This window comes from Molossus molossus, unplaced genomic scaffold, assembly GCF_014108415.1.
Source record: "Molossus molossus isolate mMolMol1 unplaced genomic scaffold, mMolMol1.p scaffold_m16_p_2, whole genome shotgun sequence".
Taxonomy (NCBI): Eukaryota; Metazoa; Chordata; class Mammalia; order Chiroptera; family Molossidae; genus Molossus; species Molossus molossus.
The window spans coordinates 147462284-147478814 of NW_023425355.1; the positions used below are offsets into that span (position 1 = coordinate 147462284).

The 16531-nt window shown below is 48.0% G+C and overlaps 1 protein-coding gene across 1 annotated transcript in view; it reads right to left on the bottom strand.

Annotated features, from left to right (window-relative positions):
- Window positions 1-235: 235 nt before the first annotated feature.
- Window positions 236-16531, bottom strand: part of GYG2 (glycogenin 2) — a 32701-nt gene continuing 16405 nt past the window's right edge. The window contains exons 6-11 of the mRNA XM_036270202.1: window positions 14578-14797; window positions 12357-12515; window positions 4065-4169; window positions 3551-3652; window positions 3128-3232; window positions 236-637 (exon numbers count right to left, since the gene is read on the bottom strand). Of these exons, the coding sequence (XP_036126095.1) occupies window positions 476-637; window positions 3128-3232; window positions 3551-3652; window positions 4065-4169; window positions 12357-12515; window positions 14578-14797 (853 nt within the window). The 3' untranslated portion in view covers window positions 236-475. The remainder of the gene's footprint in view (window positions 638-3127; window positions 3233-3550; window positions 3653-4064; window positions 4170-12356; window positions 12516-14577; window positions 14798-16531) is intronic.

The following is a 16531-nucleotide window of genomic DNA, read 5'->3' on the forward strand; positions in this document are numbered from 1 at the left end:
GTACGTTGACCGAGTCCTGAAAACCAAGGGTTCATCGTCGTGGGTTCTTGAGGTGCTGAATGTGTATTTGCTGGGATCTGGTTGGGGGGAGAAGGAAATCGGTGGCGACGCGACACTCTGTGTGGACACACACCCTAGCACCTGCCCAAGGCAGGGTTTCAAAGCTCCGTTGGGCGATACCATTGTCAAGGGTCTACCAGTTGTCTCTTCCTGCTCCTTTGTCGGCAAAGCAAGAAGAAAGTCTGATTTCACAAGGAAGCCGAGACCCTGTGGGCAGCTAGGATCTGCAGGGGTCTTCAAGCAGGGCTTTTGATGGTCTGCATTATTGTTCTGAGGCACTCAAGTGGGTTGACCATAAATAACCATAAATAGAGGCACAGAGTTCAACAGCTTTTTCTTCTGAAGGACTGGGGGTGGCATCTACGATACAGAGCCCATGGATTCCCTGTCCAATGCCACACAGCTGCTGCCCAGGTTACTGTAGAAACCGGTCCAGCTTCTCCTGAATGTGGGCAAAGGCGTCCTTCCCCATGTAGTCGATGTGACCCTCTTCCCACTTCCGCCTCTCTTCCTCCGGGCTCAGTTCCTTGACCTTCTCTTCTATGGAAATCTCAGAGATGGAGATGGCCAGGCCAACCTGGGAAACACAAGCCAACAGGAGGTGTTTATTGAAGCTGCCGGTCACAGAACAAGTCCCACCGGCGCATCTCAGGTCTCGGACGGAGGGTCCTGCTCATTGGCAAGTTTCTTTTACCGAAAAGGTCGGTTTTCATTGAGCAGGCACACAATACAAAGGGAGACATAGATTTTGGTTCAATTCAATGTGATGTTCTTAGAAGATGTCTTTTACCTACGTTTTTTTGAAACGTTATGAAATGGAACTGAGCAGGTGATCAGGTTTTGTTAAGAATTTGCTTGCTAAGAAAATGGCCAGACTGATGGATACAGAGAACAGACTCACAGCTGTCAGAAGGGAGGGGTTGGGGACTATGTGAGAAGGGTGAGGTTTAAGCAAAGAATAAAAAGAAAGATTCATGGGCACAGACAACAGGTTGGTGATGGCCAGAGGGGAGGAGAGTGGAGGGAGACAGAAGAGGGTAAAGGGGGTATAAATGGTGATGGAAGGAGACTCGACTTGGGGTGATGAACACACAATACAATATACAGATGATATATAATCGTACATCTGAAACCTATATAATTTCATTAACTTAACCAATGTCAGCCCAATAAATTCAGGTTAAAAAAAAAAAAGGAATTGTTTTCCCAGCTGGTGTGGCTCAGTGGATGGAGCATTAGCCCAGGGACTGAGGTGTCCAGGTTCGATTCCCGGTCAGGGCACATGCCCGGGTTGTAGGCTTGATTCCCAGTAGGGGGCGTGCAGGAGGTGGCCGATGGATGTTTCTCCCTCATATTGATGATTCTATTTCTCTCTCTCCCTTCCTGTCTCTCTAAAAAAAATTAATAAAATTATTAAAGAAAAAAAACATTTTGGAATTAATGGCACTCACCACACCTGACCCACACTACTTCTCAGCAGAAAACTGGGTGATGACATCATCCACAAAGCAAGAGGAAATACATGTCTAAGAAAACAAAATCCCTCGATTGCATAGAACGGTGCTACACAAAATCCTAAATCGAGGTCATCGACGTAGCATAACAGAGACTCAGAGGAAGAGAGAGAATGTCAATCAATCCAGGAAAGCAAACAAGTAACAGATTGGCAAGTCTTTTTCTTGGGTGCCGACAATGGTCACTTCTCCAGGATGAACCCCAGGCACAGGTATCGCCCCAGAAGGTTGAATGTTCTTGAGGCCACCTCCTAGGGACATCCAGTCAGGACTGCAGCTAACCTCTAAGCTCTAGGCCGTATACAGTCAGACCGTTCTCGGGTCTAATGCTCCCCAGCCCAACCCCCATGTTCTTCCCAGGTAAAGTCATGAACTCACCTGACATCTCACACCTACCACACAGCTGAGGACTCCAAGACAGACCTGCCCAACCCCACTCCCAGACCACGTCACCCACTCATAACTCTACACCCGATTTCTGGAGCCCCAAAATCACTTCTGAGGGGCCAAAGAGGAAGATGCAGAATGCTCACACTGGACACATGACCCAACAGCGTTTCAGAAGAAACCATGTGACCAACAGCTCTGGAAATAAATTCAAACGATTGCCCTTGGCATTGACTAGATTGACCAGAGTTGGGGGCGGGGGGAGCCTTCTCATTTTCTCCACAGCTCAATTCTCGTAAATACATCATGCAAACAAAGTCCTTTATTACAGAATGGGTCATGTTTCAGAGATGTTGCTATAGAAAGAATGACCGTGTCTTCCCCCAAACTCAAAGGTCGAGAGCTAACCCCCAAAGTGATGCTATTAGAAGGTGGGGCCTTGGGAAGATGATTAGGTCAGGAGGGTGCAACCCTCATAATGGGATCAGTATTTTTATAAAAGATACCCCACAAGGCTCCGTCATCCCTTCCAGCAGGTGAGGTCACAGTGAGAAAATACCCATGTAGGAAGCACACCCTTTCACTGTGCACCCAACACCCAGCTACACCCTTGCCTTCCCTCATACTTCAAGACCCAATTGTGCTGTTGGATTTTTGTTAGAAAAGAACATTGGCCCTTGGTTTCATGACATACGTCCACGGTGCGAGTGGTGTTTCAGATGAGCTCATCTGTGTGAGGAAGGGTCAGGGAGAGGGCATCTTTCATTTCACCCCTAAAGAAGAACCCGTGGCATGCTCCGTTTAGATCCAAAGAGTCACCCCCAAATTCTCCAGGCTTTAGACAATGGATTATGGCAGACAATAATCTGTGGTCTACTGGAAGACACTGTGTAGCTCCTCAACTTGGGTTAACGTTTGCAAAACAGTTTTGAAAGAGAGGAAGTGTGAGGTTATTCAGGACAGGAGAGAGAGCATGCACCAAACACCCGGACAAACGCTGGAGAGAAGACAGACAGATTGGAGGCACCCGGAGAGGCAGGTAGACTCAATTTCAACAGCGTGAGACTGGAAATCAAGGTGGTCACTAGAGCATGCATGCATCAAGCCCTGGTGATGGCAGACAGCTCTCAGCATGAGCAGGACGCAAGCTACGACTGGGATACCACCTCCAACGCATCTTGAGGGCTGGGGTCCCTGGTGACATTCACAGGAGGCTCCTGGCTTAGTTCCATGGAGCTCTCAGATGGGCCACCTCCTGTTGGATCCATTGCCTGCCAGAAACATAATCATCTGACGTTAGTCTGCGGTCGATTCCAGAAAACTGTAGAGTCTTAAGCACAATGACAGACGCTAGCTCTTCCCTCCTAGTGAACGTCAGATAAACTAAATGGATTCAACCAGATAGACAACTTTTTCTAATCCTGGCCTCTCCTGGGGACACCCAGCCACTCTTAGGCTCAGTGAGATGCTACCAGTCTTTAGGCAATGGATCGGTAGTAACTGTTCAGAGAGGGATTCACTTAGCTTATAGCAAATGCCTTGTGGACGTATTACTCAGATAGTCTCTCAGTGAGAGGAATAAACTCTACCTGGGTCGAATCTTCCACAGACACGCGCCTATACATTGTTTTACTATGAAGCATCTGTCCGGGTTCAACGTCCTGATGATGCACGGTCACCGAAGCCCGGATTCAGGAAGGTACATTTGGAAAAACAAGAGGGAAATTCATCCTTCTTAAGTCCTGATAGTGAAGATGACTCCAGAGTCATCCTGATATATACACATATTTTTTGATGAAGAAAGACATATATATCACATTTCTTTTCTAATGCACTTTTTTTTTCTAATTTTTCCCCAAACAGGTAGAAAAAATGACCACATGACCAATAAGAAATATAATCATCGGTGAGGGTGAAATCTGAATAGACTCCCAGGTGCCTTCTCCACCTGGGCAATACAGGTCGGACAACCATTAAGCAAGGTTAAGGGATAAAGACTCAAAACACTGGGGACTGTCTTTGGCTGTCAACGAAACAGAAAAGCTGACATGACCTTGACCACTGAGAGAGAGACGGACATGCTTAAGTTTTAATAAGCTGTACCAAGGTGCTGTGTGTCTCTATGACGTCTTCGAATGGGGGCAGAGGCGGTGTGACGGGGTCACAGGTCACTCCAGTGACACTCTCACCAGCAGGCCAACCTAACATCTGTCATAAAATAAATAATAAAAGAAGGTTAGCAAGTACCTCTGGGCAGATGAACGCAGGTGCATGGAAAACACCCCACGTATGTGTTCCCACCTCCAGGATGAAAACTTGGGTGGACAAGGAAGGGGTCTGGGACAGAGAGTGCCGTGATCACCAAGGCTTCTGTCTGCTCCTTGCTTGGGGCTCACACCCAGATCCACGTCCTAAAGTCCTTGCCCCTCGATGGGGCTGTGACTAGTTCTCACGCATGGCATTGCAACAGGATACAAGTCACCTTCCAGTTTAGCTCTTCCTACCCTAACTCCCATGGGTCAGGTGGCAAGCAGGGTATCCCCAGCCTATTTCAACGGAGGGTCCACAAGAAAATGATGCTGTACGAGACGCTATTTGCACGCCTATTTTCTGCTCCCCAAAATGGTACGTGGCGAAGACCATCTCGGATGCCCGGGAAATGACGGATTACCCTGAAAGGCTGGCTTCTGCATGACAGCATAATTCTCTGTCCAGGGGCCATGGTTAAGAAGGGCTGAGTTAGAAGAAGATGGACCAGAACGTTGGCAGCATCCTGGATCCCTGCATGGCTTCGTGGAGCAGAGAACACTCCATCACCTCGCCATCTGGGACCTCAACCAGGCACTGACTCTCACCTAGGGGAGGGCCATTTGTTACTACCAGTAGCCTACCCCAATGGAGCTCAAGGTTAGGAAACAAGCCATGTCCACAGGCTGGAGTCCAAAACGTTCCAAGGATCCCACGAGGAACTTAATGGGCATCAACCACAGAAGGTGAAGGACATGGGTTATCTGTGCATCTTCATTGCAAGCACCCTAGAAAAACCCTGTGGGGAGCCAGGGTGGAAATCAACATCGCCTCCTCGGCCCGTCCAGGCAGACCTGCGTCTCAGTCCTGGGAATGCAGATTCCTGGGCCACAGTTGCAGAAATGTTGACCGAGTGGACTCAGCGTGGAGACTCACTGAGCAACGTGCCCCCAGCTCCCAAAAGTCTGATCCCGTTGTGAAGAAAGTCCACCTCGATGCTGGATCACGGAGGCATGGATTTATGCATTTGGTGGAGCGTCATGGAGAGCGAGGTACGGACACTGCAGAGTGGTCTACACAGCACCGACCCCACCCCCACCCCCGGCAGCTTACCGTCAAAGGGCGGAGCCAGACACATGACGAATAACAAGTCTACAATCGCGGTCCAGAGAGATACTGGGAAGGACCATTCTGGGGAATGAAGACCTTATCAAGGTGTCACTGAGCTTGTCGGGATGGACAAGTATTCCTAAGAGAGTATCATGGGAAATAAAATCTGAGGAGGAGCAGACTGGACTCGTATAATCAGAGATGGGCTAAGATATAGAGCTCACCGGGGAAGACAAACAAACATGCCAAGCAGGCAGCTTGGGCAAACATCCTGCAGCCGAAAAAAAGCAGGACGTGAAGAGGCCGGAATTAACTTTTTGTAGAAGCTGGACCAGCCTCAAGCTCAGGCTTGGTGCAATTCAGAGCAAAGAAATATACTTCAAATGGAGACGAAAACAAAGTCCTCGTGAGCATGCTGTTTGTTCGTTCGTTTGTTTCATTCAGATTTTTTTTCCCCAAAGTCATAAACTCAGGCATCTACATGCAAATATGAGCTCTTTGTTCCACAGGTCGATCATGTGCGCAAAATCCAAATATAAAATTACGTTCTAAACAAAAATGATAAAGTTGGCCAATACGGCACAGGCAAGACAATAGAGGGTCCTTTTTTTTTTAATCCTCACTCGAGGACATTTTTGCATTTATCTTCAGATAGAGCGGGAGGGAGAGAGGGAGGAGGAGGGAGAGAGAGCAACATCGATGTGAGAGAAGCACATCAACTGGCTGACATGCACACGACCCCAACCAGGGCCGGGGACAAACTGCAACCGAGGTACATGCCCTTAGTGGGAACCGAACCCAGGACTCTCTGGTCTGCAGGCTGACGCTCTAACTGCTGAGCCAAACCGGCCAGGGCCACAGTGCATCCTCTTAATGAGAGTCTCATCACTGGATCCTCAATGACAGTCATAAACTTCTTACGAATGACGCCTTTAAACTCTCACAATGACCCCAGGGAGGGGGAAGACGCATCTCTCCTGCTCCTGGTGAAACGTTGAATATTCCGACCGAGAAATTTCTCCCGTGGCAGAGGGAGATGTGAACCTAACCTTTCCGAGCACCAAGCCCTAACGCAAATTCCATTTATTTTTGTCTTTGCAGGATAACCGTCTCCCTGATGCGTCCCCCTACCCAGCGGCCTGGCGTCTGGGTCACCTTGAAAGCAAGAGACGCTGGAAGTGGCCACTGTCCGGAGGCTCCTTGGCTGAGCGGAGACACATGTTCAAAGAGGAAGAGAAGATTAAAGACAGAAAGACCCTCAGTCTGGAGAGGGAGAAGCCACGCGAGAGCATCCGCGGGTGACCGTAGCATCAAATCAATGCGGAGACACGAAGGCAAGAGCCAAGCAGAGGTATAGAGAGGAAACCATGATCAGGCCCCTCTGTCCAGCACGGGCTGTCATCGTCAGGTGATCACTGCACAGGTGGAGGGAACCGAAGATAAAATCCCACGAAGCATGGAAATGTCCTTGTTTTCAGCAACGGGTGCAGCTGGTGGTTCTGTATTGAGGTGACGTATCGAGGTGGTTCCGAATCGGGGGTGACTTTCTGCTTCTCTTTGGGGTTCTTTGCTGTTCTGAGGTGTGACTCCGAAGGGTCGTGAAGAAGTGTGCTCTCTTTTCTATGAGTGTAATTCTCCATTAGAAAGCTTTACCAAACATCAACTAAGATTCAAAAATAAATAAGATAAAAAGAACATGGACTAGGAAGAGCACTAAAAAATAATTAATAAATAAATAAAACCCCAGTAACCTTATAAAAAAAAGCTACCACCCTGGGAATATTCCCCCTTTCCCATTGGGTTAAAAAATATTTTTTCCCTTAATTAAAAAATAAAACAGTAGAGGAAAAAAAAAACAACAAAAAAAACCCTCAGAGTTGCTAATTCAACAAATGGCCAGTAGGGGGCAGTGTCGTGGCATCATTGATCCCAAAGTGACCTGGGTTTGAAATGATTAAATATATTGCAAATACCGTAAAAGTTTCACAGCTTCATCATTTTTGGGGTGCCTGTGCTCATCGTGAAGTATCCAAGCAATAGAGAATTTTTTTAAAAAATGTCAGTTGAACCCAGCCAGTGTGGCTCAGTGGTTAAGCGTCGACCCTGCACCAAGAGGTCTCAGTTCAATTCCCGGTCAGGGCACATGCCCAGGTTGTGGGCCTGATCCCCAGTGGGGGGCATGCAGGAGGCGGCTAATCAATGTTCTCTCTCATTGATGTTTCTGTCTGTCTCTCCCTCTCCTTCTAAAATCACTAAAGAAAAAAAAGTTTTAAAAAAAGTCAGTTGATCTAACCCATAGAGGCACATGTGGGCATAAAGGATGCAATGATGGGAGACGCATGCACCCCCAAATTCTTTCTCTCATTGATGTCCCATTTTTCTGTCCAGGTTTTAAATACCTGTGTTGTGGGACATAAAATGTCACTTTCATCTGGAGTCTATATTTCATTGTTTTTTTTTTTTTAAGAATTGACATCGTTAATGAGTCCTTCTTTCAAAAAAACATATAGGACCTCTCGATAGTTCTTTCGGCATTTAGTTATTTATTTTTGTCTTCTGATATGGTTTAATAGCCATTTCCAGAAATATCTTACACATCTTTGGTTAGATTTATTTATTTATTTATGCATTTATTTTTTTTTCAATTTATGCTGCTAGGAAGCATTACTTTCTGATGATTCTTTTTAATAATTTGTTTCTCCTAGATAGGCACACAGCTCTTTTTTTTTTAAATCTGATTTTGTTTTTATGGATTTTGCTCAGCTCTTTGATTTGATTTGATTTATGTATTTTTTAAAACCTTGCCTTTATTGTTGAATGTATTACAGAGGTCCCCCCCTTTTTTCCTTGATTGAACCCCTCTTCCCCGCTCCCACCCCCCTCCTGCCTTCCCCACACCGTTGTCTGTGTCCGTTGGTTGTGCACATACGCCTAGGAGTTCTGTGGTTTCTCTCTTCCCCACATTTCGCCCCCTTCCTCTGAGGTTCCTCTATCTAACAGCCCACACGTACTTCCTAACGTCTTCACCTCTTCACCCGCCCTCCCAGCCCCCTCCCGTCTGGCAACCAGAAGTTCTCTGTGTCTAGGAGTCTCTGTTCCGCTTGTTCATTTTGTTTGCAGATTCAATCACTGATAGATGGGCATTTGTTAGCTCTTATTTGTTTACGGACTTCAGAGAGAGAGAAACATCGAGGAGAGAGAACGTCGATGGGCCGCCTCCTGCACGCCCCCCACTGGGGATCGGCCCACAACCTGGGCCTGTGTCCTGACCGGGAATCGAACCGGCGACCTCTTGCTGCAGGGTCGACGCTCAGCCCCTGAGCGGTACCAGCCGGGCTAATTAGCATTTTTATTGTTCCTATTTTTGATCTCCCAAATGGCTGTGTTTCAGCTCCAGCCTCTCCCCCACGGCTGAGCTCTCTAGATGGACCATTTTCTGCTTGTTTACTACTATTTGTTTAGCAAACAAAACCCTCCAAGTAACCCTGCGCCCGGCCCCCAGCACCTTCTTGTCCTGGATGAACAGTCTCCCCTTCTTCCCTGGATCCTCACCCACACCCCCTCCTGTCTTAACCCAACATTTCCGTACGCAGACAAGTCCCACTGCGACCTCCACGGAATGATTGCAGCCTGGAGGGATCCCTCTTCCCCTCCGAAAGCTGAACACTTACTGACATTATTGCTGCACTGCAGAGAGATTTCTGAGCGACACTTATAGGATCTAAGGATCCGCTGAACATTTCATGTGTTTCCTTTGGTCTCCGCCTCTCCGGTTCTTCTTAAACACGTCCTTACAGGCGTGGCCCCCGGGGCAGAGAGCGAGCAATTCTATACGTAACCTAAGAGCCTCAGGCCAGATTCCTCACATTCCTAGCCCAGCTCCCGGCCTATATTTAACACCCAGGGGGCCTTTGGGGCCTGCAGACCACACTGCGGAGGCCTCCCTGAGTAGCAGGAGGAGGGGGGGAACGTCATTTTCTTCCTGCCATCTCCACTGTGCAAACCGGAGGGTCTTTTCGCCTTCTGTGCGTGGGCATCGATACCATTGTGTTGAGCTCCTTATTTCTTGATTTATTTTTTTATGAATATTTTTTTTTCTTTATTGATTTTAGAGAGACAGGAAGGGAGAGGGAGAGAGATGGAAACATCGATGAGAGAGAACATGGATGGGCCGCCTCCTGCACGCCCCCCCCACTGGGGATCGGACCCACAACCTGGGCATGTGTCCTGACCGGGAATCGGACTGGTGACCTCTTGGTGCAGGGTCGACGCTCAGCCACTGAGCCACACCGGCCGGGCTGAGCTAGTTATTAATAATAGGAGAGGAAGGAAGACCAGACATTACAGGCCTGTCCTTGGGGCGCGGTACTAGGAAGCTATAATTTTATACTCCCCGGGGGTCCAACAGAGGGGAGACAGATGCACGGCCAGGAAAGTTGGGGGGACTGGGGAAGGTGCGTGCGGTCAGTCACATCCCGGGACACAGCGGGTTGGCCAGAATGGCTGTGGCCAGTCCCAGGGTGCGGCATTTGCCCACATGGCCCGAGGCCACGCAGACCCCATCCTCAGTGGATTAACGGACGGTAACAGGTCTGAGGAAGAAGTGGACGCAGTGTCAATACAACACGCAAATTCTAGACACCAGCTCCGGTGTTAGCAAAACTGAAACCCCCTGCTGTCCTATGACCGGGCGAAGGGACATGGGACTTTGGAAACTCGGGGACTTCATTCCACACAAATAAAATTTTTTGCCATATCTCATTCTCCCCTGGCGGCCTCCGGAAATGCTTCTTCCAGCGGTACCCCAAGAACCCCACTTCCACGGATGACAGCAGGACCTCAGCCCTCACAAGTCATTCATGCCTGACGTGGCCGGGACCTCACTCATTCCCCAGAAACACCTGCCAGTGTAGTTGAACGTCGGCTGTCTGTCTTCAGTAGAAAATAGCTCCCCCAAAGCTGTGGGGAATACCCGAAAAGGACGGCCCCCTTCCGCCCAGTCCGCAATCCACCCCAGCTTGACATCATCACAGGTCCACGGAGACGCTCGGGGACTTTGCATAGGAACATTGAAACTGAGAAATGTTTAACCACCCGACGTGCGTCCCATGTGTCCCCTCAGATCTCGGAGATGGAGAAACAGCACCCTCATCGAACGTTTTCTCTTGCTCTTGTTTCGCAAAGAAGATGCACCTGTTCTTCTCTCCGGCCGAACTCTGCGGCCTCGGTGGAAATGACACAGGGCGGCATTAATCTACGCAGCCTATATTCAAGTTCGGGGCTCGGCGTGACGCCCCAGGACTGGGGGCCACGCACGTTGGCTGCCGGGTTGGAGGACCAGAGCTCCGCCCTTTGAACCTGAAAGTTCAGGGCCTCCGCCAATAGCGAGATCATACGAGCATCGTCCCAGGCGTATACGAGTTTCCTGTGACGAGTGACTCTAACCCAGGTGCCTTAAAACACTGCTGGCTGATTGTCACTGGTCCCAAGGCACAGGCCTGGAAGCCAGGACACACGGGGTGGGGACACGGAGACAGAGTCACACAGCAGCGGGAACCAGCGACAAAACTACCTGGTAGGCACGGTGCGGCCATCTGGTAAACCACCTTCCCTAAACAAGCGTACTTACAAGTACATAGTTTTTACTCCTTCTCCCCAACCAGAAGGTAAAGAGCTTACATCACCCTACGCAGGGAGACAGCAGAAATCAGAAAACCAATGAGTACCATTTGCCATCCATGCCAAGGGCAGGTGAAATTAAGGGAATCAGTCTCACTGGGGTACATCAGCATAGAGCTGATGAATAGTCTATCGAGACCCTTCCCAAAGACTTCCCTAAATGCCCAGCCTTTGAAACCCTCAAGACCAAGGGCCCAGGGTGTCCTGTCCCCACCGAGAGCTCACCTGAGTCTATCCCCTGTTGCTCCCCTCTCCTTCCCCCAAGGCGTGCATCTCCTAAACTCTAAGGGACCCCAGGAGACTCGCAACCAGGGCAGCGACGGGCAGTGGTAGTTCATCCCAGGCTCACCCCTGAACCTGTCCTCAAGGCCCCCTTTTCTCTGACATCTCAGTGAGCCAGAGCAGCCCAGCCTGGGCTCATTTCTCAGCCCTTTCTTGATTCACTGTCCCCAGCTTTAATCACTGTCCCCCAAAATCCACCTGGAGTCATGGTGTGAGACTTTCCCAACATGAAGCCAAGAACCTACACACCACCAGCTGGTCCTACGCAGACTCTCCAAAGGCCAGGTCCCCTGTCCAGGAACAAGAAGTTGCACGTGGGTCTCCCTGGGCTGACATCTAGGTGTCAACGGAGCTGTGCTCTGTTTTCCGGCCCCAGAGGACCCGTTCCCTCACCTTTTGAATTTCCCAGAGGGCACTTGCATTTCATAGGGCTTGGCCCCCGTCTTCACCTTCAAAGCCAACAGTGTCGAGAGCCTCCCGCCTGCTTCTCTGATCACATTCCCTTCCCATCCCCCTCTGCATCCGTCTATGAGCATCTTTGCGACGACGGTATCCCCACCTGGGTCCTCCAGGATCATCTCCCCATCTCACCGGTCCTTAACGTTTTTAAAATTGAATTCCCTGCACATGTTTAGAATGTCTTTTTCAAGGACAGTTGACCGTCCAAGTGATAGGCGTTTCAAGTAAATCACATAGAGATTCGAAGTGATTATGAACTGATTGCCTCATACAGTGATTATGAAGTGATCACCCCACACACTGATTATAAACAGATCACCCCACAGTGTCTTTAACTGAATCACACCTGCCAAATCCCTGTCTCCGTAGAAGGTAGCATTTCCAGGTTTGGGGATTAGGGCCCAGACCTCTTTGGGATGTCCATCTGTGCACCTACCATGACGTTTAATTGCACAATGATCTACATCAATGCAGAACCCCTAGTCCCAGCCTACACTGAAGACAGGATCCCCCCTTCATACCCTTCCTAGGACCCCCAGAAGCAGGCTCTCTGCTCTGTCCCATGGAGGAGCCAATGTCTGATTTCCCACCGCACCTGTGTGGAGTCCAGGTACTTACGTCTCCCAAATGGCCTCTTTCAGACGAGGGTGGAACCTCATTCGTGACCATGGTTGGCTCTGAAGACTCCTCAGCAGACCTGGTTGCTGAATTTTCACGCAACCCTGAGTTGTGAGGTGCTGGATTTGCACGCGGCACCTCAACACGACCGAGAGAAGCCTGCACAAAAAATGGACATGCTTAGTCAGTTTTCCTTACACCTGCTCTGCTCCCTATCTGCCCTCAGAACCCCCATCCTCCTTGTGGGCAGTGCTCCCCAACTCTACCATCCGTATATACTAAACAAACCCACCAATGACCCAACAGACAGGTGGCAGGTGGTCCTTTAGAAGGCTCCCACCTCTCTGGTGAGGACCACCCAGCACACCTGTGTAGAAAGCAGAACTAGGGTCCTAGAAGGAGCTCCCAAGGTGGTACTTCTCAGAACCACCCGGTTATGCATCTTACATCTGTTCACATGCAACCCAATGTCCTGAACATGCCCGGTGGAAAACTCAAATCCAAATCATCTCATATTCTCTCATGTAAAAGGGTCAGAGAAACGTTTAGTCTTCCTTCAAAAGCAGCTTCTAGATCCACCCCAAAAACACTACCATCACGGCCGGGCCGGTTTGGCTCCGTGGGTAGATCATCAGCCCACAGACCAAAGAGTCATGGGTTTGACTCTGGCCAAGGGCATGTACCTTGGTTGCGGTTAGTCCCCGGCCCTGGTCGGGGTCGTGTGGGAAGCAACCAGTCGATGTGTCTCTCTCACATCGATGTTTCTCTCTCTCTCTTCCTCCCTCTGTCCCTCCCGCTCTATCTGAAGATACATGCAAAAATGTCCTTGGGTGAGGATTTTTTAAAAATCATCAAGAAATACTTCCCTAAGACCTCACTTCCAAAGGTCTTTTGCAACTCAGATGTACCCATGTGGTGCATGTCGGGTTATCATTCTATTTTTTCAAAACCAAAAGGGTGTCTGTCAACAATTTTTAAAAATCCTTTTCAGAAGCATCCTCTGATTGCAATTTCATGTCATGACTTGAAGTGGAGACCGTCTCTTCGAAACACATGCTAATCAGTCATTCACCACCTATCTACAAGATTTTCCCCTGATGAAGGAGGCTCATTTCAATAATTAATTTTTTTGCATTATGTATGGATCTGTTCTCTACATTCCAACAGTATTTCTGTTCATTAGTGTCATTATTTTGAGCAAAAAAAAAAAAAAGTCACCTGTGTCTTTATTATCGTTTTGCAAGAAACACAGTATTTGGAGACAGAGGACATGTTTAAAAGAAATACACTCGGTGTTGATCATGGAGAGTTTATGTCCATTCTCAACTCTTGTTTTATTTCTTTAAAAAAATGAAGGTCTTGCTGGTTTGGCTCAGTGGTTAGCGTGTTGGCCCGTGGATTCAAGGGTCGCAAGTTATATTCCCAGTCAAGAAAAATGGGGTGCAGGTTCAACCCCTGGCCCAAGTCAGGGTCGTGTGGGAGACAACCAATCTGTGTGTCTCTCACACTGATGCTTCTCTCTCTCTCCCTCCCTCCCCCCCTTCCATGTTCTCTAAAAAATCAAGGGAAAAATATCCTCAGGTGAGGATTAACCAAAAAACAAATTTTTTTAAATTAAAGTATAGTTTGGACCCTGGTTCAGTGGGGTGGGCATTGTCCCATGCACCTCAAAGTCACCGGTTCGATTCCTAGTCAAAGCATAGGTCATCTCTCTCTCCCTCTCCATTCCTCGCTCTCTAAAATCAATAAACAAAAAAAAATTTAAAATAACATGTTTTCTGTCCGTGTACCCCCAGATCTGGCAGGGGGCAGACTGGACCCTTTTCAGAAGAATGTGTGAGTGTAACAAAGTATTCCTTCACGGTAACCAGAACAGAATCCCGAGACGATACATTGTATCCAACGCTCCTGCAATGTTCCCAGAAGTCAGGGCTCTTACTGAATAATTACCAATGTTTCTCTCTCATAGATGTTTCTATCCCTCTCTCCCTCTCCCTTCCTCTCTCTCTAGAAATAAATAAAGAAAACACATTTAAAACCATTATGGTTGGCAAACCATATTATATTATTTTTCGGCGTATGACACAGAGAGTCGATATTTGCGGACCTTCCAGTGTGCGCAACACAATACGCCTACTAACCATCGGTTCCCACGAAAAGTTACGACGATGTTATTGACTCTGTTCTCAACTCTTGCTTTCCAAGGGACCCTTCCACTTACGGTGTTCCCAAGAGATGGATGGCCCTGCTGGTCCCAGATGTTTCCATAAAGAGGCAGGATGCTGTGGTGGTAGATTGTCCACCAGAGATTGAGGAAGGACAGCTGATGCTGGACCACCCCGGAGCCGTCCTCCAACACCGAGCCAGTCTGTGGATTGTACTTGTAGTTCCAAGGCTTGGTGGGCCCCAAAAAGTGGACCACCTTTGTGCTGGAACCGAATCTGAGAAGGAAACACAAAGAACTTTTCCACGTGGAAGTGGCCAGACACACATGAAATGCAACATGAGGCTCCTGAGAGACGTCTCAAGAGTCCTTGACAATTGTGGAATGAGCATGACTTTCACTTGTAACTATGTTGCTGAAATACATCTTTTATTAGTTCTCTGTGTGTTTATCTATCTATTTATGTATCTATGTATTTACTCATTCATTCATTTATGCATTTTAAAAGAATAACCAACAGTGGCGACCCTTCATTTTCTAAATACCGAGAAACATACTCATAACCCATTGGGAGAATCCCCCAAACTGGAAAAATACATCAAGAGTCTTACAAAAAGTGATGGTACAAAAACTCAACTCATCATCTCCTTAAAACAACAGGGACTAAAGAAAAAATATATATATAGCTTTTATAGTAGGTAATGCCAACTTCAAACCAAAAAAAAATATTGCTTCTTTTACAAGATCATGAATTTTCCCTGCTCAGCCTTCTTTATCTGTGTTGTTATTACCACTCCCAATACCCAAGAACATTTTTATTTATTTTTCCCCTGGTGAGTTATTTTTATTTTATTGACTTATTTATTTTTTCGGTAGTCCACTCCCTCTAACCCCTCCCCTTTGGCAACCGTCACCTTATTCTCCTGTCTGTGTCTGAGTGTATTTGCCTTTGTGTGTTGGTTCATTTATTTCATTTTGAGATTGCACGTACAAGTGAAATCATACGATATTTGCCTTTCTCTGCCTGGCTTATTTCAATTCCTAGATCCATCCATGTTGTCACAAATGGTAAGACCTCGTCCTTTTTCAGGGCTGAGTAGTATTCCATTGTGTAAAGATACCATGGCTTCTTTATCCACTTGTTTGTTGATGGGCGCCAAGCTTGCTTCCGTATCTGGGCTACTTAAATCATGCTGCAATGAACACAGGGGTGCATATACCTTTTCCATTTCGGGTTTTTATTTTCTTCGGATACACACCCAGAAGCGGGATCACTGGGGTGTTTAGCAGGCTCCCCTCTTAATTTTCTGAGGCACCCTCATACGGTTTTCCACAGTGGCTGCCCCAACCTGCATTCCCACCAAAGGGTCCCCAGGAATGTTTTTAAACATTTTTCCCCATAATTGCATTCCCACCAAAGGCTCATTCCAACTTTGCCCTGTAAGATGCATTGTTTCCGTTCCCCAAGAACCAATTCCTGCTTCCTGGGGGGGCGAATGGCCCTTGTTAAAAATGCAAGTTCTGGCCTGGCCAGTGTGGTTCAGTGGTTGAACGTCAACCCTGCACCAAGAGGTCGCCGGTTCGATTCCCCGTCAGGACACAGGCCCAGGTTGTGGGCCCGATCCCTAGTGGGGGGCGTGCAGGAGGCGGCCCGTCCATGTTCTCTCTCATCCATGTTTATCTCTCTCTGCCTCTCCCTTCCTCTCTCTCTAAAATCAATAAAGGAAAAACAAATTTTTAAAAATAAAAATGCAAGCTCTACACTTCAGATGTTCCCATTTTCTCTGATAACCTCAGCAGCACCCAAACGTTTGGTCCCAGCCCCTCGTGACGTTCTTAAAAATCCCTGGAGACCCAAAGCTTTGCTGTCTCGGATCCTATCTTCACACATTTATGGCACCAGAAAGCAAAACAGAAGTTAGGGACTGTACTTATCAATGCACGTAAAATCAATTGATTCCCATTGGCTCACAGCAATGAAGCACATTGCTTTTTTTCAATTCCTCACCCA